The sequence below is a fragment of the Myotis nattereri genome, assembly GCF_964212035.1.
Source record: "Myotis nattereri genome assembly, chromosome: 3".
NCBI classification, from domain to species: domain Eukaryota; kingdom Metazoa; phylum Chordata; class Mammalia; order Chiroptera; family Vespertilionidae; genus Myotis; species Myotis nattereri.
The window spans coordinates 181,431,163-181,458,648 of NC_138077.1; the positions used below are offsets into that span (position 1 = coordinate 181,431,163).

Genomic DNA, 27,486 nt, shown 5'->3' on the forward strand with positions numbered 1-27,486 from the left:
ATCACTCTAGTTCTTCCTATAATTTTATTCTTAGGAATAAGAATCAGCAAAGGAAATAAGACCACTCTATGGGGGGGAAAAAAAAAAGAAAAAAGAAAAAAGAAAAGAAAACGAAAAGCAATATTAGCATGGACATGTTAAGAGACTCAGAAGCTGGTGATTCAGTTTTAACTCTACTGATTTTAGTGTATACAAAGTTCCAAAAGGAAAGTCATTCAATATTATGTTGAAGGTTTTATATTTCAACCTCCGTATTTCTTCCTGAAAATATTTCCTTAATGCTGTCATATTTTTTATCATCATAAAGTGTCATATTCAGTACATTCTTCTAATGGAGTGGTTGACGGGTATGGAAATCCTTTTTCTGTTAGAGGTTCCTTGAGAAAAGATATTGCAGAGCTCCTTTTCACTAGAGAGTCATCAGAATACCAGTCATCAGTTGCTTCTATAGTTTCGCTGTAATAAGAATCAGATGGTGACGTCGATGAGCTTAAGGATGTATTGCTGCTCTTTGCTGTTGAGCTGGTCTCTGTAGGGTCATAAGTGACCTTTTTTGTTGCAAGGCAGTATTCATCTTTAGAGTGATCTTTAGTTGCTGGAAAAGAAAATTAGATTTACTATGAATATTACAGATTCATGAGCCAAATCTTAATTATAAGGACAATGTTTCTGTTAAAAATTAGAATCTTGCCCTGGTTGGTGTGGCTCAGTGGGTTGGAGCATCACCCTGTTCACTGAAAGGTTGCAGGTTTGATTCCCAGTCAGGGCACATACCTAGGTTGTGGGTTCCATCCCCGTTGGGGCCCATTTGGGAAGCAACTGACCAATGTTTATCTCTTTCTCTCTCTCTTCCTTACCCTCACTAAACTCAATAAACATATCTTCATGTGAGGATAAAAAAAAAAAAGAATCTTTTTAGGGCTATGATGGACAATAGTGAAAATTCTGAATTGTTATCTTCATATGTACAACGTTTAATATGTAATTGGGAGTTAGCAATATTTTTATGATAATCAAGAGTAGAAAGTCTATTCTAAATAAAATCAAGCTATAAACAGAAGAAGATTCTAAACAGGATAGATATATCAGTTCTGGAATATCCCTTAAAATTAGAAAAGACAGTTTCTTAACTATTTATAGCTAAATATTGCCTTATTTTTAAAAAATGCATGCCTCCTTGAGTAGGCAGATTACTAAATGTTTGGTCTGCATTTGGTCTCATAAAGGGCCTATGACTTGGCTTTATATCAGTAAAAGTAACAACTAATATTCCTATAGTGTCTTACAATTACAAAGCAGTTCGATAGATTTCCATGTTTCATTTATACTCTCAGTAACTCTTTACGATAGTTATTATTCGCACCATTTTACAAGAGAAGACTGAGAATTAGAGAAACAACTCACCACAGATCAGATGCAAAATGGACTTCAATCTATATTTTTGTTACTCTAATCTCATGCTTCTCTTATATTATTTACGCTGAAAGTTGGTATTTAAAATGTTGTTTTGGAGAAGATCACATGTATACAATATCCTAAAACATCTTTTACTATATTTTACATATTAACTTTTGACATTAATGTGTAATAATTTTTAAAGCTCTTTTAAATACCTTGTTAAATTTTATAGTTAGTATTTCTAAAGTTATGTAAGAGGATAATATTTTGAGACACTAAACATAATATATACTATTTAAAGGGTTATAAAACACTCAGATCTTTTGACCCTCTGGCATTACTACATGGCAATGACTATGATACCTTTGGGTATAAATAAGGAACAAAAATTAAAATTTCACATTTTAATTTAAGATATAACATTGCAAGTTTTGTTTTCTAAAAAATATATGCCCATTCACATACTAATAAATTAAGGTTTTCCTTGAATTTTTATAGTTTTTAAAAATACTCATAACATTTAGGATAGCCTCTTGATTTTTTTAAGATGTGAATTGCTCTAAGTTGATTACAATTTCTTCTAATAAATTTTTGAGAACAAGTACCTTTTAAATGTGCTGTTTCCTTTTTCCTTTGCTCCTCCTATATAAAAAAGTTATTTGTATTTAAAAACTGAAGAGTTTTAAAGTAATTTCTTTAATATATTTGACTTAATACTTAAGAATAATATATTCTAACAAATTTTTGATGGAATAATGTTTTCTTCCATGATAAGAATTTATTTCACCAAAATTTATTGACAGGAAAGAAAAAGTGTTCAGGTTCATTTAAAAGAATGTGGACTGGTTCATGAAGCAGTCTTCAGGATAGGGATTCAAAGGGTGAAATAGAGTTAAGCAGGATTACTTCTCTCCATCCTCAGAGTCACTTGGTTAGAACTAGAGAGAGCTAACAAAGTAATTAGAATTCCTAGACTTACTCATTTCATTAACTAATAACAACAACAAAGTTAATTCTGGCTGAAGGCTTTTATAATAATGCAACTATTCTTGTGAAGCAAATAAAACATTTGATGAAACAATACATTCCAGATGTGTTGTGGGAAGTGTGATGTTGTAGTAGTTCTCAAACTTCAGGACATCAGAACCATCTGTGTGCTTGTTAAAATGATGATTCTTGAGCATCATATCAGTCCCTACTGAAACATGTTCTCTGGGAATATGCACTGGAACATACACTGCAACTGTTTCTGATGCAGGTTACCTTCGACCACTAGAAAAACAATGCTAGTGCAGACGGTGTTTGGGATGGAGCAGATGAAGTTGAGGCTGGAGAGAGAAATTGTCTTTTGTGTTCTGGGGAAACAGTGTTTGTGCTGATCTGCATTGTCCTGTGTACCCCTCCCTACAATGGGCTTGCTTAGGATATAGTACATATATAGGATATATATAAAGCTAATATGCAAAGTGTCCTCTCAGGAATTCGACCAGGAGACCAGGAGTTCGCTTGCTCATTATGATGTGTGCTGACCACCAGGGGGTGGCGCTGAACATGGCGGGTGACCAGTGGTAGCAAGGGAAGGAGGAGGTGGGGAAGCAGGGCGGCAGAGAACCTGATTGGCCCTGATTGCCAGCCAGGCCTAGGGACCCTATCCCTGCACGAATTTCATGCACCAGGCCTCTACCACTTTTTCAATAACCAACTTTACTTCTTCGTCACTTTCACCTTTTGTTAATATAAATGCCAGTATAGGCTGCTGATCTTACCTTGCCTAAATTTAGGACCAATTCAATTTGTGACTCCTATATAAATTATTTTAGAACATTGCTTCTCACACATCAATGTGCCACTGTATTATCTAAGGAGCTTGTTAAAAATGCATATTCTGACTCATTAGATTCTGTATTCCTAACAGGTTCCCAGGTAATACTGATATTGCTGGTCTGGGAACCACAGAGTAAAACCCTGGACTGATTTAAATTCTACCCAAACTAAGGTAATAATAAAATGAGCATTCTTATATTTGTTATATAAAAATAGGTAGAATTTCTCCAGAGAGCAATTTAACAAGTCTACTTCTAGAAATTAATTATGCCAAACAAATAACTTTGGATTTGTGTAAATATTGTAATATACTCATCACAACATTATTTGGTATTTTCAAAACCTAAAATTAAAATTCTTAGGAAATAGTTAAATGTATTTTATTGCATAGATATTAGTACAATAGAAATTCTTTCAACTATTAAAAATGATGCTGTAGTATCAGAAGGACTCTAAAAATATGGGGACATATCAAAAAGAGAGGAACAAAAAAACAAAACAAAACAAAAAACGAAAAGAGAGGAACAGTCTTGAAAGGGTGCCCACTGGTTAAATTTGTGAAAATTTGAGCATCAAAATAATGATGGTAATGAATTTTGATCTGCTGATATATAGAAATCTATGAGTCTATACTGATAATAAATAAATAAAATAAGAAAAAGAGCATCTTCTTCACAGTAGAAGTCAAATGATAAGCAAATGGTAGAATTGGAAAGATCGTCACTTTGCTATAGTTTTGTAAAGACTAGCTCAGGCAAGAATAATTTCTATAGCTAATATGTAGAGTTTGATGAAAAGAAGTGTATTCACATGGTTTCAAAGTGCCACCACAGATTCTTTATTAATTGCTAGGATAAAAATAGGAATAATATATTGTGGGGAAGAACAGATATCATCTTTGTGATTAACTAAAATTACTAATGAAGAGCAGATGAACACTCTATGCCTCCAGATGCAATAAACTGAATTTGATCACAAGGAAAAGTCAAATTGAGGAACAGTCTATGATCTATAAAATAACTGGCCTGTATTGTTCAAAAATGTTAATATCATGAAAGATGAAGAAAAGAACTTTCAAAATATTTTGAACTGAATAATGATGAAAACAAAAATAAGAATTCGTGGGAAGCAAAAGTAATGCTTGGATGGAATGTGAATATTAAATGCTTATATTAGAAAAAAGAAAAGTCTAAGAATAATAAAGTTGAAAACTCCCTAACAATACTATAATCAGAAATAAAATGCCATCACTAAAAATTCTACAGATATTAGAAGAATAAGAGGATGCTATTAAAAATTGTATGCCAATAAACTTAACAGAGATTAAATGGAAGCACTTTCCATTCATTTTGTGAATAATTGATATTAATGTTTAACAAAGATATTACAAGATAAGAAAATTACAGAATAATAACCCTTGTAAACATAGATGCAAAAATTATTTAAAATATATTAGTAAATCAAATCCAATGAGGTTTTTTCCTAGGAATACAGGTTGGTTTAACATTTGAAATTCAATGTAATCCACATTAACAAATAAAAGAGAAAACCCATGTGAACAATTTCAAAAGATGCAGGAAAGCATTTGGCAAAATTCAGAACTTCTTATTGATTAAAAAAACAACAACAACCTTTCAGTAAATTAAGAATAGAAAGGAATTTCCTTAACTTGACAATATTCATCTCTAAAGATCCCATAGCTAACCTCCTACTTAATGGTGAAGAGCTAAATGTATTCTAAGATTAGAAATATAAAAAGAATATCTGCTCTCAACATTTCTATTCATATTTATAGTGGAGGTCCTACCCAATGGGATAAGATGAGAAAATAAAATAAAAGCATAGAGATTGAAAAAAAAAAGTAAACTGATGTGTTTTGCAGATAAAAAGGTTGTGTATGAAGAAAATCTGCAAAAAACACAGAACACAGGTCAATATAAACAACAATTTTAGTAAAATCAGCAGTTCACTAAAAACTAATCTATAAACCAAATGTAATTCCCATTCCAATCTCAACAAGATTTTTTGTAGGAAGAGATAAGTTTATCTTAAAATTTATGTGACACACAAAAAGAACAAGGAAAGCTACAACAATGTTGAAAAAGAAGAATTAAATTAGAGGAAACATGCTACTCAATTTTATGACCCCCTATACAGCTAGAGTATGGTATTGGTAGTGCTAAACATACAGATCAATGGTGCAGATAGAAAAATCCAGAAATAGACCTACATATAGCCTAACAGATTTTTGACAAAAGTTGCAAAAGCCTTTTCAATAAACATTACTGGAACAATTAGACACCAGAAACCCCCCTACCCCCCCCCCACCACCACCAAATTAACGTTGATCTAAACCTCATATCTTATACTAGTGACCTGGTGCATGGATTTGTGTACATTGAAAGGAAATTAATTAGAAGGTGGCCGGCAGGGCGGGACTGGGCAAGATGGGCCGGACACACCCTGGAGCCAACCTTCCCGTGGTCCCTCCCTGGCATCTGCAGAGTGAGCGGGGTCCCTCTGGCAGGTGGGGGTCCCTTGGCCTGGCCTGCGGGGATTGGGCCAAAACTGGCTCTCTGACATCCGCTGAGGGGTCCCGGAGTGTGAGAGGGCACTCTGCAAAGTTGCTGTCATACAGGGGGTGGAACACAAATGCAAGTATGCAGTAAACCAGATTTAGGGCTGACAGTGACCCAGCAACAACATAACCCACAGCCGAAGGTGAAATCGCCCACGGCCCCAAGAGGAATTGGGCTCCCTCCTCTCTGGTTTCAGGGTGCATCACCCGAGAACAGCTGCTGCCAAGTCACTGCAGCTTGGCAGCTCCTGTGTTGAGCGTCTGCCTCTTGGTGGTCAGTGCACGTCATAGCGACCAGTCGAATGGTTGAACAGTTGCTTAGGTTTTTATATATATGGATAGTCAAAAAGTATAAAAAACCCAAATGTTCTTCAGCTGATAAATGGGTAAACAAAATTTGGTATATCTATACAATGAAATATCCTATAGCCGAAACCGGTTTGGCTCAGTGGATAGAGCGTCGGCCTGTGGACTGAGGGGTCCCGGGTTCGATTCCGGTCGGGGGCGTGTGCCTGGGTTGTGGGCACATCCCCAGTGGGAGGTGTGCAGGAGGCGGCTGATCGATGTTTCTCTCTCATCGATGTTTCTGGCTCTCTATCTCTCTCCCTTCCTCTCTGTGAAAAATCAATAAAATATATTTTTTTAAAAAGAAAAGAAATATCCTATATAATAAAACCCTAACATGCAAAACAACCAAACGGTGGAACGATCAGTCACTATGATACACACTGACCACCAGGGGGCAGACGCTCAACACAAGAGCTGCCTCTCTTGGTGGTCAGTGTGCTCCCACAGGGGGAGTGCCGCTCAGCCAGAAGCCAGGCTCACGGCTGGCAAGCATAGAGGCAGTGGTGAGAGCCTCTCCCACCTCCGCTGCAGGCAGGCAGTAAGGAGTGAGGGGTCCCAGACTGTGAGAGTCCTCAACTACAAGAGGGATATCTGATTGCAAGAGGGCAAAGGCCGGACTGAGTGACCCCCAACTCCTCCAGTGCACGAATTACATGTACTAGGCCTCTAGTTATTAGATAAAAGCTTATAAAAAAGATACGTTATTCAGCTATGAAAAAGAATGATGCACTGATATATGCAATAACATGGATGAACTTTGAAAACATGCAAAATGAAAAAGCTAGATACAAAAAATTATCTATTGTATGCTTCTATTTATAAGAAATGTCCAGAGCAAGCAAATCTATAGATACAGAAAGTACATTGATGGTTGTCTAGGCCTAGGACAGTTGGGGGGAAATGCAGGGGCAGCGATTGCTAAGGGTATGGAATTTCTTTTTGAGGTGAGGAAAGTGTTCTAAATTGATTGTGAAGATGGCTCTACAACTCTGTGAATATCTAAAACCACTGAATTATACACTTTAAACAGGCAAATTATATGGTATGAAAATTATATCTCAACAAAGCTGCTATATAGAAAACAAACTAAAACTAGAAAGCTTTCAGAAAAGAACATAGACGCAAATCCTTGTTGGACATGACACTAAAAGCATAATCCAAAGAGGAAAAATGAATAAATTGGACTTTCCAAATTAAAAACTTATGCTTTGCAAAATTCCCTCTTAAGAGGATAAAAACACTGAATGAGAGAAAATATTTGTAAATCAAATATTTTAAAAATTTGTTATATAAATCTATACATATGATAAAATGACATAGAATTATATACAAAGACAACAAGAAGATATCTGACAAAAAGATTTGTATCCAGAATATACAATGAACTCTCTAAATTCAACAGTAAGAAATAAGTAATCCAATTAGAGTCACAAAAAACTTGGACAGACAATTCACCAAAGGAGATATATGGATGGAAAATAAAAATATGATAAACTGTTCAACATCACTACACATATTTTAGAATGGATAAAATATTTATAGTACCAAATGATGGTTAGGATGTGAAAAATATGTGGATCTCATCTTCATTACTAGTGGGCATGTAATATGGTATAGTCACTATGGAAATGAAACTGGTAGTTTCTTAAAAAATTAAACATGCCATATTACCCAGCAGCTGTACTCCCAGGCATTTACTGTAGCAGTGGTTCTCAACCTGTGGGTCGTGACCCCTGAAAATACATCCTGCATATCAGATATTTACATTACGATTCATAACAGTAGCAAAATTACAGTTATGAAGTAGCAACGAAAATAATTTTATGGTTGGGGGTCACCACAACATGAACTGTATTAAAGGATTGTGGCATTAGGAAGGTTGAGAACCACTGCTAGAGTAACTAAATCTTATGGTGTGTTTTTTTTAATTTTGTTTTATTGCTTAAAGTATTACAAAGAGTATTACATATGTCTCCTTTTTTTTCCCCCCTTGACATTCCCCTGGCCTCCCCTACCCCCCAGTGTCTTGTGTCCATTGGTTATGCTTATATGCATGCATACAAGTCCTTCAGTTGATCTCTTACCCGCCCCCCTCCCCCCCCCCCCACAACCCTCCCCGGCCTTCCCGCTGTAGTTTGACAGTCTGTTCAATGCTGCTCTGCCTCTGTATCTATTTTTGTTCATCAGTTTATAATGGTCTTTATTATCCAAAAATGAGTGCGATCATGTGGTATTTTTCTTTCATTAACTGGCTTATTTCACTTAGCATAATGCTCTCCAGTTCCATTCATGCTGTTGCAAATGGTAAGAATTCCTTCCTTTTTACAGCAGCATAGTATTCCATTGTGTAGATGTACCACAGCTTTCTAGAAAATCCTGTACACAAATGTCCATAGCGTCTTTATTTTGTAATAGCTCCTAACTGGAAACAAAACCAAATATTCCTTAACAGGTAACTGGTTAAACAAACTATGGTACATTCACACAATGTTATACTACTCAGCAGTAGAAAAGAAAAATAAACCTATTAATACATGAATGATTTGGAGAGATTTTAAGAATATTATGATAAACGAAGAAAAGCCAATATTAAAAGGCCACATGCTATATGGTTCAATTTGTAACATTCTGGAAATGAAGGAATTATAGAGATGGAGAACATATTAGTGATTGCGAGAGGTTAGGGAAAGGAAGGAGGGAGTGACTATGAAGGATAGCATGAGGAATTTCCTTTGTGGTGATGGAATCATTCTGTATGTTAACTAAGGTGGCAATTATACAAATCTATACATATGATAAAATGACATAGAATTATACAAAGATAACAATAAGCTGAGTACATGCAACCTAGTATAATCTGAGTAAGGTCTGTAGTCTAAATTTCCTGGGTTTTGCCTGACTAGCATGACTCAGTGGTTGAGCATCGACCTATGAATCAGGAGGTTATGATTTGATTCCTGGTCAGGTGAGAGCATATGCCCGGGTTGTGGGCTCACTCCCCAGTCAGGGGAGTGCAGGAGGCAACCTAGCAGTGATTCTCATCATTAATGTTTCTATCTCTCTCCTCCTTTCCTCTCTGAAATCAATTAAAAAAAATCCTATCTAATAAAAGAGAAACATGGTAATTGGCGTACGACCGCTACCCTTCCCATTGGCTAATCAGGGCAATATGCAAATTAACTGCCAGCCAAGATGGTGGCAGGCAGCCAGGCAGCTTGAAACTAACATGAGGCTTGCTTGCTTCAGTGACGGAGGACTCCAATGTTCCCCGCCTGCCGCTGCAGGGCTCTGAGCTGCAACTCTAAGCAACTATGTAACAAATATAGAAGCTAAACAAAACCCCAGAAACCTGCTTTAGTCCGCCCGGCTTCAGCCAGCAGAATCGCAACATTGTAAGCAAAGGCCAGAAACCTGCTTTCAGCAGTGGAGGCCTAAGAGCTGGAGCCAAGCCTCAAAGCTAAGGCTGGCCCAGAATAAAAAAAAGAAAAAGAAAAAAAGGAGCGGTTGGGAGCTTCAGTCACCCCCAGCCTGAAAACAGCCCTCAGCCCCTCACCCAGACTGGCCAGGCACCCCAGTGGGGACCCCACCCTGAAGGGGGTGTGACCAGCTGCAAACAACCATCATCCCCTCACCCAGGCTGGCCAGGCACCCCAGTGGGGACCCCCACCCTGATCCAGGACACCCTTCAGGGCAAACCAGCCAGCACCCACCCATGCACCAGGCCTCTACCCTATATAATAAAAGGGTAATATGCCTCCCAGTACCAGGATCAGCGGAGCCGCGAGGCCTCCCGGCACTGGGATTAGCGTGACAGGGGGCAGCGCCCAAACCCCCTGATTGCCCTGCAGCTCTGTGTGTGACAGGGTGTGGCACCCCAACCCCCTCACCCCCCACGGGCCCTGCTCTTTGTGTGACGGGGTAGTACCATAACCTCCCCATCGGCCCTGCCCTGAGTGTGAGAGTGGCGGCGCCCCAACCTCCTGATCAGCCCTGCTCTGTGGGTGATAGAGGGCGGCGCCCCAACCCCCTGATGGGCCCTGCTCTGTGCGTGACAGAGAGCAGCGCCCCAACCCCCTGATTGGCCTTGCTCTGTGAGTGACAGGACAGAGCCCCAACCCCCTGATGGGCCCTGCTCTGTGAGTGACAGGGGGCAGTGCCCCAACCCCCTGATTGGCCCTGCTCTGTGCGTGACAGGGGGTGGCGCCACAACCTCCCCATCGACCCTGCCTTGAGTGTGACAGGGGACGATGCTCCAACCCCCCAATTGGCCCTACCCTGAGCGTGACTGAGGGTGGCATCGCAACCTCCCAATCCGCCCTGCTCTGTGCATGATGGGGCGGCGCCCCAACTCCCCAATCGGCCCTGCTCTGAGCCCAACCAGGGGCTGCACCTAGGGATTGGGCCTGCCCTCTGCCACCCGGGAGCAGGCCTAAGCCAGCAGGTCGTATCTCCCAAGGGGTTCCAGACTGTGAGAGGGCACAGGCCGGGCTGAGGGATCCCCCTCCCCCCTGAGTGCACAAATTTTTGTGCACCGGGCCTCTAGTATATATATATTTAAAAAAACAAGCCTTTTAAAAGTACTAAACAAGCTGCTTTCTAAATTGTATGGAGTCCTGGTTGATTTGGCTCAGTGGGTAGAGCATTGGCCTGGGGACTTAAGAGTTCCGGGTTCGATTCTGATCAGGGGCACAGGCCCAGGTTGAGGGTCGGTCCCCATAAGGGGGCTTGCAGGAGGCAGCTGATCAATGATTTTCTCTCATCACTGATGTGTTTTTTTCTCTCTCCCTCTCCCTTCCTCTCTGAAATCAATAAAAATATATTAAAAATAAATTATATGGAAAAACAAAACACCTAGAACAGCAAAAATATTCTTTTTAAAAAAATCTATGTTTTTTATTGATTTTTAGAGGGAGAGGGAGAGAAAGAAACATCAATCAGTTGCCCTCCACACACTGGGGATCAAGCCTATAACCTGGGCATGTGCCCTGACTGGGAATCAAACCATCAACATTTCAGTGCAAGGGCTGACACTCAACCAACTGAGCCACACCGGTCAGGGCCCAAAAAGATTCTTGAGCAAAGGAAAATAGAGTTATAGGATTTACAATATTTAATTCCATCACTTACTATAAAGCTACTGCAAGCAAGACAGTACAGTATTATTTAAAGACATACAAATAGTTCACTAAAAGGAATACAGAATTCAGCAAATAAACAAACATATATATAGTAGATTGATTTTCAATCAAAGTTGCAAATAAGTTAAATATGAAAATAAAGGTCTTTTAAACAAAATTTTCTGGAACAGCTGGGTATCATCATGGATAAAGATGAACCTTGACCTCTACCTCATAGACCTAGACAAAAAACCCAACATCATAGAGCAACTAAAACAAAAGACAAGAGAATATCTAAGCAAATTTAGAAAAATAAATATTTGTTAGAAAGCATATGAATTTCTGTTAAAAGGGAAAAAAATTATAGATTGGACTTCATTAACATTAAAACGTTCTGCCGACCAAATGATACTATTGTAAAAAAGAACAGACAAGCCACAGTCAGTGAAAACATGTTCATAACATATATATCTCATAATAGACTTGTATCCAACTTATATTAAGAACTGTTAAGTCATTAATTTAAAAACAAACATAAAAGAACACAAACAACCCAATTTAAAAATGGGCAAAAGACTTAGACAGATCATAAAAAAAATATACAACTGACCAATGAACACATGAAAAGTTACTCAACATCTTTAGTTATCAGAGAAATGTAAACCAAAAGCATATTGAAATACCATTTCACACCCATTAATATAGCTAAAATAAAAAATACTAATAATACTAAAGGTTAGCAAGGATCTAAAGCAACTGAAACCCTCACTTATTATGGATGGGAGTGAAGTAAGTTACAACCCCTTTGGAAATTTGTTTGGCATTTTCTTATGAAGTTGCACATATATCTACCCAAGCCCCACCAATTTCATGTTCAGGTATTTCCCCAAGAAAAGTGAAAATATATGTTCACTATAAGTACATGAATATTTAGAGCAGCCTTATTCATACTAGTATATATATATATATATATATATATATACTCTTAAACTCAACAATTAGAAAATGAACAACCTGATTTAAAATGAGCAAAACAATTTAACAGACACCTCACCATAGAAGATATACAGATGGTAAATAAACATATAAAGATGTTCAACTTCATATGTCATTAGGGAAAAGCAAATTAAAAGAACAAAATACACTATATACCTATTATAATGGTGAAAATCCAAAACACTGACTAGCAAATGCTGAAGATATGAAATAACAGGATCTCTTGTTCATTGCTGTGAATGTAAACTGGTGCAGCCACTTTGGCAGACAGTTCGGCAGTTTCTTACAAAACTAAACACCTCTTACCATTCTACCCAGCAATTATGATCATTGGTATTTACCCAAATAAGTTGAAAACTTATGTCCACACAAAAACCTCCACGTGGATGTTTATAGCAGCTTTATCCATAATTGCCAAAACTTGTAAGCAGCCAAGATGTCCTTCAGTAAGGGAGTGGATAAAAAAACCTGTGGTATATCCATACAATGGAATATTATTCAGTGCTAAAAAGCAATGTGCTATCAATCCTCAAAAAGTCAGGGAAAACCTTAAATGCATATTGCTAAGTGAAAAAAAAACCCCCACAATCTAAAAGGGCTATACTATATGATTCCAACTGCATGACATTCTGAATAAGGCAGAACTATGGAAACAGTAAAATGATCAGTGTTTGCCAGGGGTTAGAGGCGAGGGAGGAATGAACAGGCAAAGAACAACAGGATTTTTAGGGCAGTGAAACTATCCTACATGATACTCTAATGGTGGATCGCTCTCTCCCCCTCACTTCCATTCTCCCATTCTCTCTCTCCTACTATATATAGTCTCTTGACTATATATATATTTTTCCCAAAACCCATTGAGTGTGTATCACCAAGCATGAATCCTAATGTAAACTATGGACTTTGGGTGATAAAGATGTGTCAACACAAGTTCATTAATTGTAATAAATGTACCATTCTGGATGTGGATAGTGGGTGAGGATGTGGGGGAAGGGGTATCTGGAAACTGTTCTTTTCTGCCCAATTTTGCTCTGAACCTAAAACTGCTTGGAAAATAAAAGCTGTAGTGAGATGCTATTACACAGTCATCAAATTGTCAAAAATTTAGGAGCCTAAAAATGTCAGTTTTTTTTGAAGATGTGGAGCAATCCTATCCCTTATTCATGCCTGTAATGCATATTGATACAGCTACTTTGGAACACAATTTGTAATTATCTAATAATATTGAACATGCACATACCCCGTAAGTCAGCAATTATACTGTTAGATATATTCCCCATAGACATTTCCTTAAAGAAAAAACAAGTAAAAACAAACCAAACATCCATAACATAAAATTTGATATATTTATAAAATTGAATGCCATATAACAATAAAAATAATGAACTATGGGTACATGTGCCAACTTGAATGAGTAATATTGCACAAAAAGGGAGCCCTAAAACATACAAAATTTAATAATATATTGTTCAAGAATCTATAACATTCATGGTAAAACTGTAAGGAAAGGCAAGGACATAGTTAATTGCAATTGTAGAACAGTGGGTCCTTCAGTGAAGGGTGGGAGTGTGGGATGTAAGAGGTAAAGACTCAGGACACATCAAAGGTACTGGTAATGTTCTATTTCTTAGTCTGGGTAGTGGGTATAAAAATTCCACTTATTATTCTTAAAACTGTGTTTGTATATTCCTTAGTATGTATGTTGTATTTCACAATAAGACCTCTTTTAGAAACCAAGCTGTAGTTCTATATTAATTAAGACACATTTAAAAAATAATTTTCATCCTAGCCAATTTGACTCAGTGATTGGAGCATCGGCCCTCAGACTAAAGGGTCCTAGGTTCGATTCCAGTCAAGGGCATATACCTCCGTTGCAGGCTCGATCTCTGGCTCTGGTCAGGACTCATGCAGGAGGCAACCAATTGATGTGTCTCATTCACATCAATGTTTCTCTCTGTCGCTTCCCCTCCCTTCCACTCTCTAAAAAATAGAGAAAATATCCTTGGGTGAGGATTAACAACAACGAAATAATGATTTTCATCCTCCTGCTTGTCTGTTGTTGTAGGAGAGAAAGAGGCCAACACACAGGCAGAAACTGAGATGAGAAAGAGTGACAATATGGAGAAGAGTCTTTAATACACTGAAACTGGTTGGGGCTGAGGAAAACACTATCCATACTATGTTTTATTATATCTTTCATTCTGAATTAGGTTCCTTTCACTGACCATCCAGAGACCTACATTTGTGTTTACTTATACATGATTTATCTCTCCCACTAGACTATAAATCTCATGAGAGTAGGGACTCTTGTCTCTCTTGTTCACTACTAAATTTCCAGTTGCCTAGAACAGTGCCTGGCATATAAGCACTTATTATATATTTGCTGAATGAACAATAAACAACCTAATTAAAATTTGGTACCTCTATATACTAGTATGTACTTCTTCTATTCTAGCACTCATGACATTTTTTAATTGTCTTTTTGTATGTATCCACCATTAGATCTAAAGACACCATTATATCAATAGTACCTAGCAAAATTCCTAGTATATGATGAGTGTCAGTAAATTCAATTAATATTAAATACATACATAGAACAATTTTTTTGCTTTTTAAAACTTTATTTCAGCTTAACATAGAAACAGTTGTTTTCTCTGCAATGCTATCTCTATTTCAAACTATCCTTCGTTTGAAAGTCAGAGCTTTCTTTAATAACTTTAGAATTAATTTGATCAGTAAGCCTGCCTGCTTACAGCCCTTCCATAATAATGACAGTATACTTCTACGGTGCTCACTATGTGGCCAGGTACTATTCTGAGTGCTTTTTAGATAGTAATTCATTTAATCCCCATAGCAATTCCATGGAGATGAAATCATCCTCATTTTGCAGGTAAGGAAATTGAGACAGAGAGAAGTTAAGTAACTTGCCTAAAACTACACAGCTAGTCGTTGTAGAGCAACGATTCTAACCTCTTCAGTCTATGCTCTTGACCATAATTCCATAATGCCTATAGTGGATTTGTAAAGCATGTGGTAAATTCCAAAATCCTTAAACTGCAAATAAGGCTCCTCACAATGCCATCTCCAGGATCTTTTCCCACCACTCCCTTCTATAAATCCTAGGCTCCAAATGTTACACAATTTTTCTGAACATACTGCCTTATATAGCTACAAGCCTTTGGTCATATTGTCCTTTGTTTTTTTTTCCTCTTGGAAAACTTCTATTCACTTTTCAAACCCAGCTAAATATGTCTTCTCTGTGAAGCCTTTCTTATTTTATGCTTTCTTATCTGCATTTCTTCAATTTTTGTGGCTCTTATCACATTACTAGTGGCCCGGTGCACAAAATTTGTGCACGGCGGGGGTGGGTGTCTCTCAGCCTGGCCTGCACCCTCTCCAATCTGGGACCCCTCAAGAGATGTCTGCCTGCCGGTTTAGGCCCACAGGGCTCGGGCCTAAACCGGCAGGCAGACATCCTTCTCGCAATCCAGGACTGCTGGCTCCTAACCGCTCACCTGCCTGCCTGCCTGGTTGCCCCTAACTCCTCCCCCCACCCCCCACCGGCCTTCTCGCCCCCAACTGCCCCTCCTTGCTGGCCTGATTGCCCCAACTGTCCCCCACCCTGCTGGCCTGCTTGCCCCAAACTGGCCCCCCCTGATGGCCTGCTTGCCCCCAACTGCCCCACCCCCCTGCCAGCCTGATCACCCCCAACTGACCTCCCCTCCCGGCTTAGTGGCCCCTAACTGCTTGTGCCTCAGCCCCACCACCGTGGCTTTGTCCAGAAGGATGTCCGGAAGGTCTCCCGGAAGGTCTCCTGATCTAATTAGCATATTACCCTTTTATTAGTCAGATGTTCTAATTTTTCGTTTATGTTTTTCTTCTCTACTAACTTTGGGATCATCTAGGTCTGGACTCATGTCTTATTTGTTTATGTAGACTAAGTGCCAAAACCAGTGTTGCCATATTTAAGGCACTCAAAAAATGTTTGTTAAACAAATGAATAAACATTAAGTTCAACTTGAGTTCAATATTCAAAATGTATAATGAAACTTTGACATCTTAGCATTTTGTTGCTATTTTACTATTAATGTTATAAAACCTCTAAAGTATTTGTTTTTTTTTAATCTACATCACAGTTTTAAGTTTCTACTGGTCTCTCCCTTGTTTTATGTCGCACTTTTTTGACATTTAGATTAAAAAAGTTAATTATGTGTCTGCCTTTTACACTTTACTAACTATCTAGCACCTTCAATGTAGGGTTTATATTACTATCCTCAATGTAGGGGGGGAGGTGAGGGAGGGGGAGGGCAGAGCTTCTCATATAATGAAGGCTTAATAAATCCTTAATTTTAATTAGTTAGCTCTGTTAGATTATCTGGTTATCTGAGTATCCTCTTATCTCCATAGCTCTTTCCTCTGATAGGCCTGGCAATTTTGCTTTGTTTTTCTTAGACGTTTCTCTTCACCCTGTAACAATCACAATATAGAGATACTGGGAGGCAACTATGCAAGGAGACATTTTCACTTAGTTTTTCAGTGTCATACAATGTAAACACTAACTAGTTTGAGTATTTAAATTTAGCTCATGTTATTGTCCCTCAGACTGAGAAATAACTGTGGATACCCTTTCAAAACTCAAAGACAACAATGCTAATGACATGGTACCAAAAAAATATTTGAAAACATTGCACTCTACCTGTAATTGGAATCTTCCAGTATGAAAATTTCGAGAAATAAACGCACACTGAGAATGAGCTTTCCTCTCCACCTCTGATGGTCTTTGGCTGCATCGCTCATCGGTTTCTTTAAATTGGGAATTTTGACATATTTCTCTGAAAAATATTTTATAGAGACTGTTATTTAAAATGAATTACATTATCAACCAGTTAAAATTATTTTGTTTCCAATGGTTTTACCACAAGTGTTTAAAATTCAGAATAAATATATTACTAAAAAATTTTAAAGCAAAAATCAATTTATATATTTGCTTCTGATATGTTACTGATTTCACCATAACTATTTTATTCTTAGAATGTAAATTAAACTCCCTCTTATGCAGAGTTAATATTTATAGTTTGAAGATCAACCATGAGTTTTTCTAAATTTAAAATTTTTTTCAATTACAGTTTACATTCAATATTATTGTGTTATTCTGTATTGGTCTCAGATGTGCAGTATAGTGCTTAGAAAACCATGTACTTTACTGAGTGGTCCCCCCCCCAATATTTTAAGTATCCACCTGCTCCATACACAGTTATTACAATATTATTGTTTATATTCCCTATGCTGTAATTTACATCTCCGTGACTATTCTGTAACTACCAATTTGTATTAATCCCTTCACCTTTTCACCCAGTCCCCACACCCCCTCCCCTCTGTCAACTGTCAGTCTGTTCTCTGTATCTAGGAGTCTGTTTCTATTTTGTTTATTTTGTTCTTTATTTTCCATATATGAGTGAAATCATATGTAACCATGAGTTTTTTATATCCTTCTTCCTGGTTGAGAGATAATTGATTGGTTTTAATGTTAATTAGTCTTTTCATAAGTTTGTCTTTAACACTAGAAAAACTGAAACTTAGTATATACCTATATTGCCCAAAAGCAGTCAAAATGACTGCATTGTGAAAGAATAATATCGGAGCACTCTTCACTTATGTTCCTTAGCTTTTCCAATAACTCACTTCTATTTGACATTTCTTTCATGAATTTAGGGAGCAAAAGAAATAAAATAAACAACTTATTAGAACAAGTATCACTGCATAAAGATTCGAATAACAAGTACTAGTTTAGCTTATTGAGCAACTGCAACTTATCAAGTATCGACAATTTATCATGTACTTGTATGTTATCATGTGACGGTAATCGAAAAAAAATGGAAACTGTTATTTCAATACAGAGCCGAACTGGTCATATAAGAAATTTACTCAATTCAATAATAAGAGTCATTTGATTATTTAAAATTTCCCCAAGCAGTCAAAATGACTGCTTTTGGGCAATATAGGTATAACACATATATATATACCGGAAATGAAGGAGGGGGAGGTAACTACAATTATTAATAAACGCATTTATATGTTGTACAAAAAGTCACAAAATTCTAAGACATTGTGTCCTTATATACATAATTGTTTTTCTAATTGAAATTAAAAAGCAGTCAAAATGACTTCCTTGGGCAATCTAGTGTTAATGACAAAGGAAATAAGTGAAATAAAACTCAATGGTCAATTTTATATTGAATAATGTCTCTGACAAAAGTAAATGGAAGGAAACTAAATTGAAACTGATGACTTACAAAAGCAGAGTACCTGTGCTCTTTATCCATACAACCACAAACAATTTTGAGAGACGTTTTAAAATAATAAGGCAGCAAATAAAACCCCAGATGATCAAAAACAGTTATGTATAAGGGAATGTAGTTTCTAACAGTCATTTTAAACTTAATGATTTAAATAATAATGTTAATTGCCATTTCTTCTTTCAGAGATTCTAGAGAGTTTCCAAATTAATTCTAGAGTCTATATATGTTACTTAATGAGGTATTAACCATTAAGGTTTATTCAGTCATCGAATTCAATTACTTAACAGTTATTGAGTACTTACTAAGTGTCAGGCATTGTGCTGGGAGTTGTATATATAGTGGCAAAGGAAAATAAACAGTTACTACACTCATAGAACTGTCATTGCTCTCATGGAACTTAAACACTAGTAAGGAAGACAGACAATAAAATAATCACAAGAAAATAAAAAAAATTGCAAGTATGGAAAGTGTTATCAAGGAAAGCTACCGGGTGCTGTGTGCATACTATATAATGAAGGGAATTAATCTGGTTAGAAAGGTCAGGGAAGGCTTTCTGAGGAAGGGATAGTTAAATTAACATGTGAAGAAAAGAGAGTAATTGTTAGTGTGGTGCAGGAGGAGAGATGTGGAAGTAAGAATATTCTAGTCAGAGAGAATATCAAGTCCAAAGTCCTAGTGGCCAGATTAGAACATTGTAGTAGAAGCACAGAAAGCAAGAGAGAAAATGGAAGATAAATTTAGGGAATATGCATGGGAAGACCATGTAGGGATGTAAAAGTCATGTCATTTTTGTCTTTATCCTAAAAGTAATGGTAAATCTTTTATAATATAATCAGGATGGGGTATAAGGGTGGGGTCATTTTTATTTGGACAATGTCTGCCTTCAGTATGGAGAAAAGGTTAAATTAGGGTGATAGTGAAAGTAGGATGTCACTTATAACTCCTACTGCAGTAGTCTATGTGGGGGATAAAATTCGGATAAGGTAGTGGTAGCAGAAATGGATAGATCTCTCTCTTTCTCCCTGCCACCTCTTCCTCCATCACTCTCAAATCAATTAAAACACACACACACACACACACACACACACACACACACACACCACTCCCTGGTTAGTCTCATCCAGTTCTATGCCTTTAGAGAACCTAAATCTTCAGCCCTGACTTCTCTCATAAAATTCATATATGTCAAATCCAACTGTCTATTTAAAATTTCCACTTGGATGTCTAATAGGCTTTCAAAAGTACATCCTCAACACAACTCCTAGTTTATTACCACTCCCTCACCTTACTCTCTCCTCTAATCATCTTATCCAGTAAATGGCATGAACAGATGCTCAGTTGCTCACAGTACCTAGGTGCTAGCATTAATTTGGCCATGTCACTTATTTTTTCCTTACCTCATGTAATTCAACAAGCCCTGTAACTTAACCTGCAAAACATATTCCAAATCCAACACCTTCTTCCCTTCTCCTCTACTTCCATATTAGTCAAGGCACTATCATCTCTCACCTGGACTATGCAAAGCCTCCTAACTTGTCTCTCTGCTTTCACTCTTGCTCCATTAAAAATCATTAAAATTCAGGCTTCATAGGCAAGAACAATCTTTTAAAAATATAAATCAGAACTTTCATACATTTCCAGTTGGAGTGTACACCAACTTGGAAAAACTGGCAGGTTCTTACAAAGTTAATCATGTGATCCATTCAGGTATTTACCCAACAGAAGTGAAAGCACATGTACAAAAATATTTATACAAGAATGTTCACAGCAGCCTTATTCCTAACAGCTAAAAACTTGAAATGACCCAAATGTCCATTGACAGAGGATAAATAAACAAACTCAAATATATTCATACAATGGGATACTAGTCATCAATAAAAAAGAATGAACTGCAGATAAAATATAGGAACATAAATAAACCTCAAAAATATGTTAAGTGAAAAAAGCAGGCATAAAGTCCATATGATTCCATTTACATGAAATTCAAGATTAGGCAAAATTAATCTATGATGATAAAAACTAGAATAATGATGGTCTCTGAATAGAAGGAGGGAGTAATATTTGGAAAGGAGCATGAGGGAACTTTATAGGGTGATGGAAAAGTTCTATATCTTGACTGGGATTGTGGTTACATGGGAATGTGTTTGTTGAAATTCATCATAATACATTTAAAATCTATGTACTTTTTTGTATGTGAATTATATCTCAAATTTTAAGAAGTGTTTAATTCATCTATAGGTGACATTATTACCTTTAATATGAGAATACTATTATGAAGTCTAAATGAGATAACATATAAAGCACATACATGCTTAGTCTGTAATAAACATTCAATGTTAGCTATTATTATGATGAATATGTGTCATTCCACTGCTTAGATCCTGATATCACAAACAGTAAAATGAAACCTCCATATTCTAGCCCAGCGATTTTCTTTTCTTTTTTCAATTTAAAATTTTTTTATTGTTGACTAGTCCAGCAATTTTCAACCAGTATGCTGCATCACACTGGTGTGCTGCAAGAATTTTTAAAACATGCTGGTAGCTGACAATTTAGTTAGGAGCACTGACCTATTTTCCCTTATACTGTCAAATTAAAAAAAATGACAACAGCCAATGCAATAGCTGTCTAGTGTGAATGAATCAAAATTATACATATTTTTTGTCGGATTGGCAAAAAAAATATTTTTTGGTGTGCCACAGAAATTTAGTAATTACTTCATGTGTACAATGAGATGAAAGGTTGAAAAGCAGTATAGAGTTACCCCCCCCCAAAAAAAAAAATTAAAAATGGAACTGCCTTATGACCCAGTAATTCTACTTCTGGGAATATACCCAAAGAACCTGAAACACTAATTTGAAAAAAATATATGTACCCCTATGTTCAGTGCAGCATTATTTACAATAGCCAAGATTTGGAAACAGCCTAAGTGCTCATTAGTAGATGAGTGAATAAAAAAGGTATGGCACATTTACAAAATGAAATACTACCCAGTCATAAATAAAAAGGTGAGGGGGGGAGAGGATCTTATCCTTTGTGAAAGCATGGATGGACCCGGAGAGTATTATGCTAAGTGAAATAAGCCAGTCAGAGAAAGACAAGTAACCATATGATCTCACTTATGTAAACTAACAAACAAAATAGAAACAGACTCATAGATACAGAGAACAGACTGATAGCTGTCAGAGGGGAGGGGGTTGGGAGGTTGGGTGAAAAAGTTGGAGGGATTAAGCAAAACCAACCAACCAAACAAACAAAAAAACCCACAAACAACTCATAGACCCAAACAACAGTATGGTGATTACCAGAGAGACAGCAGCATGGGGAGAGGTAGGAGAGGGTAATGGGGCATAAATGGTGATGGAAGGAGACTGGACTTGAGGTGGTGAACACAGAATACAATATACAGATGATGCATATAGAACTGTACACCTGAAACCTATATAATTTTATTAACCAATGTCACCCAATAAATTCAATAAAAGAAGAAAACACCAAATTTTAGGTTAAAAGGCACTGAGGTGTTAAGTATCTTTTTTTTCTGTGTCTGGGAAAAGACTACAGATCTTTTCTTAAGTATCTTCTGAAGAAAGGGAGTCTTCCTGTCAGTTATGTTTTTAACCTCTATTAGTAGTGAAAGCAATTTTAAATTTCTGGCCTTATACTATAATTCAAACATATGTCTCCTAGAAAATACAATAGATCTCATTATTTCTTAAAATTTTAATGCATGCAGATTGCTATTATACTATTTGGACAAGCATACTACTAAAACTTCTTCCTTCAGGCTACTGTAAACATGTAAAGTTTTCCCTCCCAATCAAAGGGTCGATAACCAAATCTCAAATTACAGAACCAACACTATTTTTGTTATTTAAATTTAATACCATTTGAAAAACTCTTTCATTGGATTTATAAAAGAAAAAAAAAAGTAAAATATTCCGATAAACCTTACCTTCGTTTGCAAATCAGGAACCACAAAGCTGATGCCAAAGCAAAGAAACCAATTCCAAAAGCAACAGCAGAAGCAGCCAGAAAATAGGTTAAGTGATTAGAAAAACCTATACAAATAAATTATAAAAGAATATTTCATGCATGTATCTTTAATCTCTAGGTAAAATTAAATAATACATTTCAAATGATACTATATAGTGTCGTGTTAAGACATTAACCAGAAAGTTGGGAGACCTGGATTCTGCTCCTGTGCAATTCTCATAAATTTTATGATCCTAGTCATGCTGATTAGGGCCCAGTGTGCATAACTCTGACCCTGCCAGGATTTCCTTGGTTTTGTTTGTTTTTGTATGGCTGTCATCTCCTTTTTTCTGATCTAGGTTTCTCCCTTCCCAACCCAGCTGAGAATTTTTATTTTTCTGGTGTCATTCTTTGCAGTCTTCCAAAATAAGATACTTCATTTAAAGATTTTGATTATCAATCACTACAAAAAGTTAGATGAGGATAATAAAGAATGAGTATAAGGAATTTATGAAGATCTTAGGAATTTTAAAACATTTTATCCATACTTTATCTCAAGAACAGTAAAATATCATAGCCAACCCTAAATAAAAGCAATATAAAATAATAACATATCAAAGGTTTATAATTGGAAAAAGGTTATAGGATTTATAGGTATAACTCCTTCATTAAAATTGAGGCCCTGGTATTCCTAGCTGGTTTGGCTTAGTGAGTAGAGCACTGGCCTGCAGACTGAAGAGTCCAGGTTCAACTCTGGTCAAGGGCACATTCCTGGTTTGCAGGCTTGATCCCCAGTAGGGGGCATGCAGGGGGCAGCCAATCAATGATTCTCTCTCATCATTGATGTTTCTATCTCTCCCTCTCCCTTCTTCTCTGAAATCAATTATATATATACTAGAGGCCCAGTGCACAAAATTTGTGCACTTCGGGAGGGGGGGCGGGGCATCCCTCACCCCAGCCTGCACCCTCTCACAGTCTGGGAGCCCTTGGGGGATGTCTGACTGATGGCTGGTGGACATTCTTAGCGCTGCTGTGGAGGCGGGAGAGGCTCCTGCCACTGCCACTGTGCTCGCCAGCTGTCAGCCTGGCTTCTGGCTGAGCAGCACTCCCCCTGTGTGAGTGCACTGACTACCAGGGGGCAGCTCCTGTGTTGACCGTCTGCCCCCTGGTGGTTAGTGAGAATCATAGCAACCAGTCGTTCTGTCATTTGGTCGATTTGCATATTAGCCTTTTATTATATAGGAGATATCTATGAACAAAAGAAGGAAAGCAACAGAGAAATAAGTGGAGGCTAAAACCATAGGCATGTTAGGCACTGAGTGAGATCTGGAAGCAGGAATTAGCTAGAAGAAGCAAAGAACATCACTGAGACAAGACTAAACCACTCTCTGGCACAGTGAATGGAGATATTACCAAAATCTTTTAGAGAAGGGATTCCTGAGCCACCAATAAAAGACCAAAATGGACAAAGGAGGAATCTTGGAAGTAAAAAATTCAAAAATGTTAAGATGGAGTAAACTCTTCCTTGAATACAATTAATGAAATAAAAATAGTACAAAGTGATTTGCCCAATTGTATACAGAAATAAAAATATGGTAAATAAATTATACTTGGAAAATATTAAGAGTATATAACAAACATAAAGCTAATACGGGTTCCAAAAGAGAGAATAGAGAAGCAGCAGAGAAGCGGTGTTCAGAGTTATGACCTAAGATTTTAACTTTAAAAATATTTAAATTCACAAACAGTAAATTTGCATGTGTTTGCAGTTTTATAAGTTTCAACAAATGCAAAGAGTATTTCATCACAATCAACTTACAGAACACTTCCATCACCCCCTGAAAATTTCCTCCCACTGCCTGTAAGCAGCCAAGCACTAACTACTATCAACCACTGATTATTTTCCGTCCATATTTTCCAGCCTTGTACTGTTGCCTTCCCAGAATTTCATATAAATGGTATCATACAACATGTGGCCTTTTGAGTCTGGCTCTTTTTCACTTAGCATAATGCAATTAAGATTCATCCATGTTATTGCATGTATCAATAGTTTGTATCTTTTTATTGCTAAGTAGCATTCAATTTTATAGATGTACAACAGTTTGTTTATTCTCCAGCTGAGAGAAGCTTGGTTGTTTCCAGTTTGGAGTTGTTAGGAATAGAGTTACTATATACCATATATATATATATATATATATATATATATATATATATATATATAATTTTTTACAGAGAGGAAGGGAGAGGGATAGAGAGAAACATCGATCAGCTGCCTCCTGCACACCCGCTACTGGGTATGTGCCGCAACCAAGGTACATGCCCTTGACCGAATCGAACCTGGGACCCTTCAGCCCACAGGCCGACACTCTATCCTCTGAGACAAACCAGGTAGGGCTAGAGCTACTATATACCTTCATTAGGTATTTGTTTAAATATGAGTTTTTATTTCAGTAATGTCGGGTAGCAAGTACAAGTAAGTATTTAAATTTGAGAAACTGTCCAAACTGCTTTCCAGAGTGGCTGTACTGTCTTGCTCTCCCACCAGCAATATATTATAGTTCCAGTTTCTCTGTATCATCATCACCACTTCATATTGTCAGTTTTATTTAGCCATTCTAATTAATACATGTGCAGTGGCATTTCATTGTGGTTTTAATTATTTTCATTTCCTTAGTGAATAATGAGCATCTTGCCATGTGCTTATTTACCATCTGTATAGCTTCTTTAGTGAAGTATGTGTTTAAATCTTTGCTAATTTTTTAGAATTCTTCATACATTCTGGATACAAGTCCTTGGTCAGATATGTGATTTGGAGATATTTTCTCCCAGTCTGTGACTGGTCTTACCAATTCTCTTAATAGTGGCTTTCACAGAGCAAACCGTTTAAATTTTGTTCACGTCCAATTTATCAACTTTTTTCTTCTATGGATTGTACTATGGGGACCTATCTGAGAACTCTTTGCCTAACCTAGATCATGAAGATTTTCTTGTAAAAGATTTATAGCTTCCATATTTGTGAATATTTATAAACACATGTAAATAACTCATGAATTAAAGAAGAAATCAATGGAAATGCATAGAACTAATTAATAATGAAAGCACTCTGTATAAATACTTGCAGCAACAATGCTGGAACCAAATTCAAGGGAAATGTATGACCCTAAATACATATATTAGAAAAGAAATCTGAAAAATAATGAGCTTGCCATTCAAATTATAAGTTGAAAAGGACTAGCAAGCAAAATAAGCTCAAATGAGGCAGAGGAAGGAATTAAAGAACAGAAATTAACGAAATGCAAATTAAGATTTTTGGTCAAGACTAATAAAATGACAAATCTCCACTAAGATTAACCAAATTAAAAGAAAGCATAAGCAAACAATATTAAAAATGAAAAATGAACATAGTTATAGCAGAGATTAAAAGAAGAAAGTGCTTTTAACAAATTTATGCTAATATCTTAAAGCTTATACTAAATTATTATATACCTAAAAAATGACTTACAAAAAGTGACTCAAGAAGTAATAGAAAACCTAAACGAACATGTATCCATTAAATTGAATCAGCAGTTACAAATTTCCCCCAAAGAAAAAAAGCAGGCCCCGATAACTTTACAATTTCTACTGTATACCCATGATTCAAGTATTTCTTATCTTATACAAGCTCTTCCAGAAAATAGAAAGAGATTGCTGGCTGTTTGTCCAAATACATTTTCCTCTTCTTTCCAGGCAAAAAGCTAGACTACATGTCCCAGCTTCCCATACCATTAGGTGAAGCCATGTGACTGAGTTCTAACCAATGGAATTTGAGTAGAAGTGATGTCATAAAAAGCTCCCAAGAACCTTTCTCCATGTTCTTTCCCCTTTAGGCTTAACTGGGATGGAGATGATCTGAAGGGCAAATGAATCTAATTGACACTCAACCCAAATAAAATGAAAACACAACACACCAGAATTTATGGGATGCCACCAAAGCAGTACTCAGGAGTGGGGGGAACTATACCAAAAACTGCAGTATTAGAAAAAATGTGTGAATAACCTTAAAAACTAGAATAAATAGAGTAAATCAAGGCCAAAATAAACAGAAGAGAAAAAAACACACCTAAAAACTAAAGTGATAACAAGTGAAATAGAAAACAAAAATAATAAAGTCAATAAAACCAAAAGCTCGTTGTTTGAGATCTATGAAATTGGAATCTTTTAGCTGGACTGATCAATAAAAAGAAAAAGGGTCTCTCCTCCCACTGCCCAAGATGCCAAAAGGAAAGAAGCCTAAGGGGAGGAAGGTGGCACTGGCCCCTACTGTCATGAAGCAGAAAGCTAAAAAGGTGGTACATTCTGTTTGAGAAAAGGCCCAAGAATTTTGGCATTGGACAGACATCCAGCCCAAAGGGGACCTCACTTGCTTTGGCAAATGGCCCTGCTGCATTTGGCTGCAGGGGCAAAGGGCTATTCTCTATAAACGCCCGGAGGCGCCTCCTGTGATTAACCAGTTCTCCCAGGCCTTGGGACAACAAAATTCGTCTGCTTACTCAGACGTCTGCAGGAAAACAACTTAGAACACACATCTAAGTATTTAGCATTTACATGTGGCTTAATCAGAGGCGGCCTATCAAACTTGGGAGTTAAAAAGTATTGTAACAGCTGAAGTGTCTTCAATGCCTGCTTGTGAAGATACAGAAGTTATAGAACATACTGAAAAGTAAGGCTTCAACATGGTAAAGAGTTAAATTATTTGTGCAGGAAGTATTTCAAGTAGCAATGATTTCATTACATTGTTGGACATTTGTATTGATATAAGCTATTTGCTAACTTGTATAATGAAGATGTACTCTTAAGCAGGAGTAAGGTTGTATTTTAGCAATTTAACAAGACCAAGTTAAAGCACATAAAGAGACGTTCTACCGTAACATGCATTTTACTGAAACTATTCAGAATGAAAAAAAAACCTGAT

At 36.9% G+C, this 27,486-nt stretch overlaps 1 protein-coding gene across 1 annotated transcript; it reads right to left on the minus strand.

The window, feature by feature from the left end:
- Nucleotides 1-299: 299 nt before the first annotated feature.
- Nucleotides 300-26,385, minus strand: LOC308516449 (uncharacterized protein C1orf185; the record flags this gene model as incomplete). Its single annotated transcript, XM_081087406.1, has 5 exons — nt 300-595; nt 2,004-2,040; nt 16,958-17,093; nt 22,516-22,621; nt 26,298-26,385. 5 exons carry the CDS (start codon nt 26,383-26,385, stop codon nt 300-302), a joined length of 663 nt encoding a protein of 220 aa, XP_080943532.1.
- Between the last annotated feature and the right edge of the window lie 1,101 nt (nt 26,386-27,486).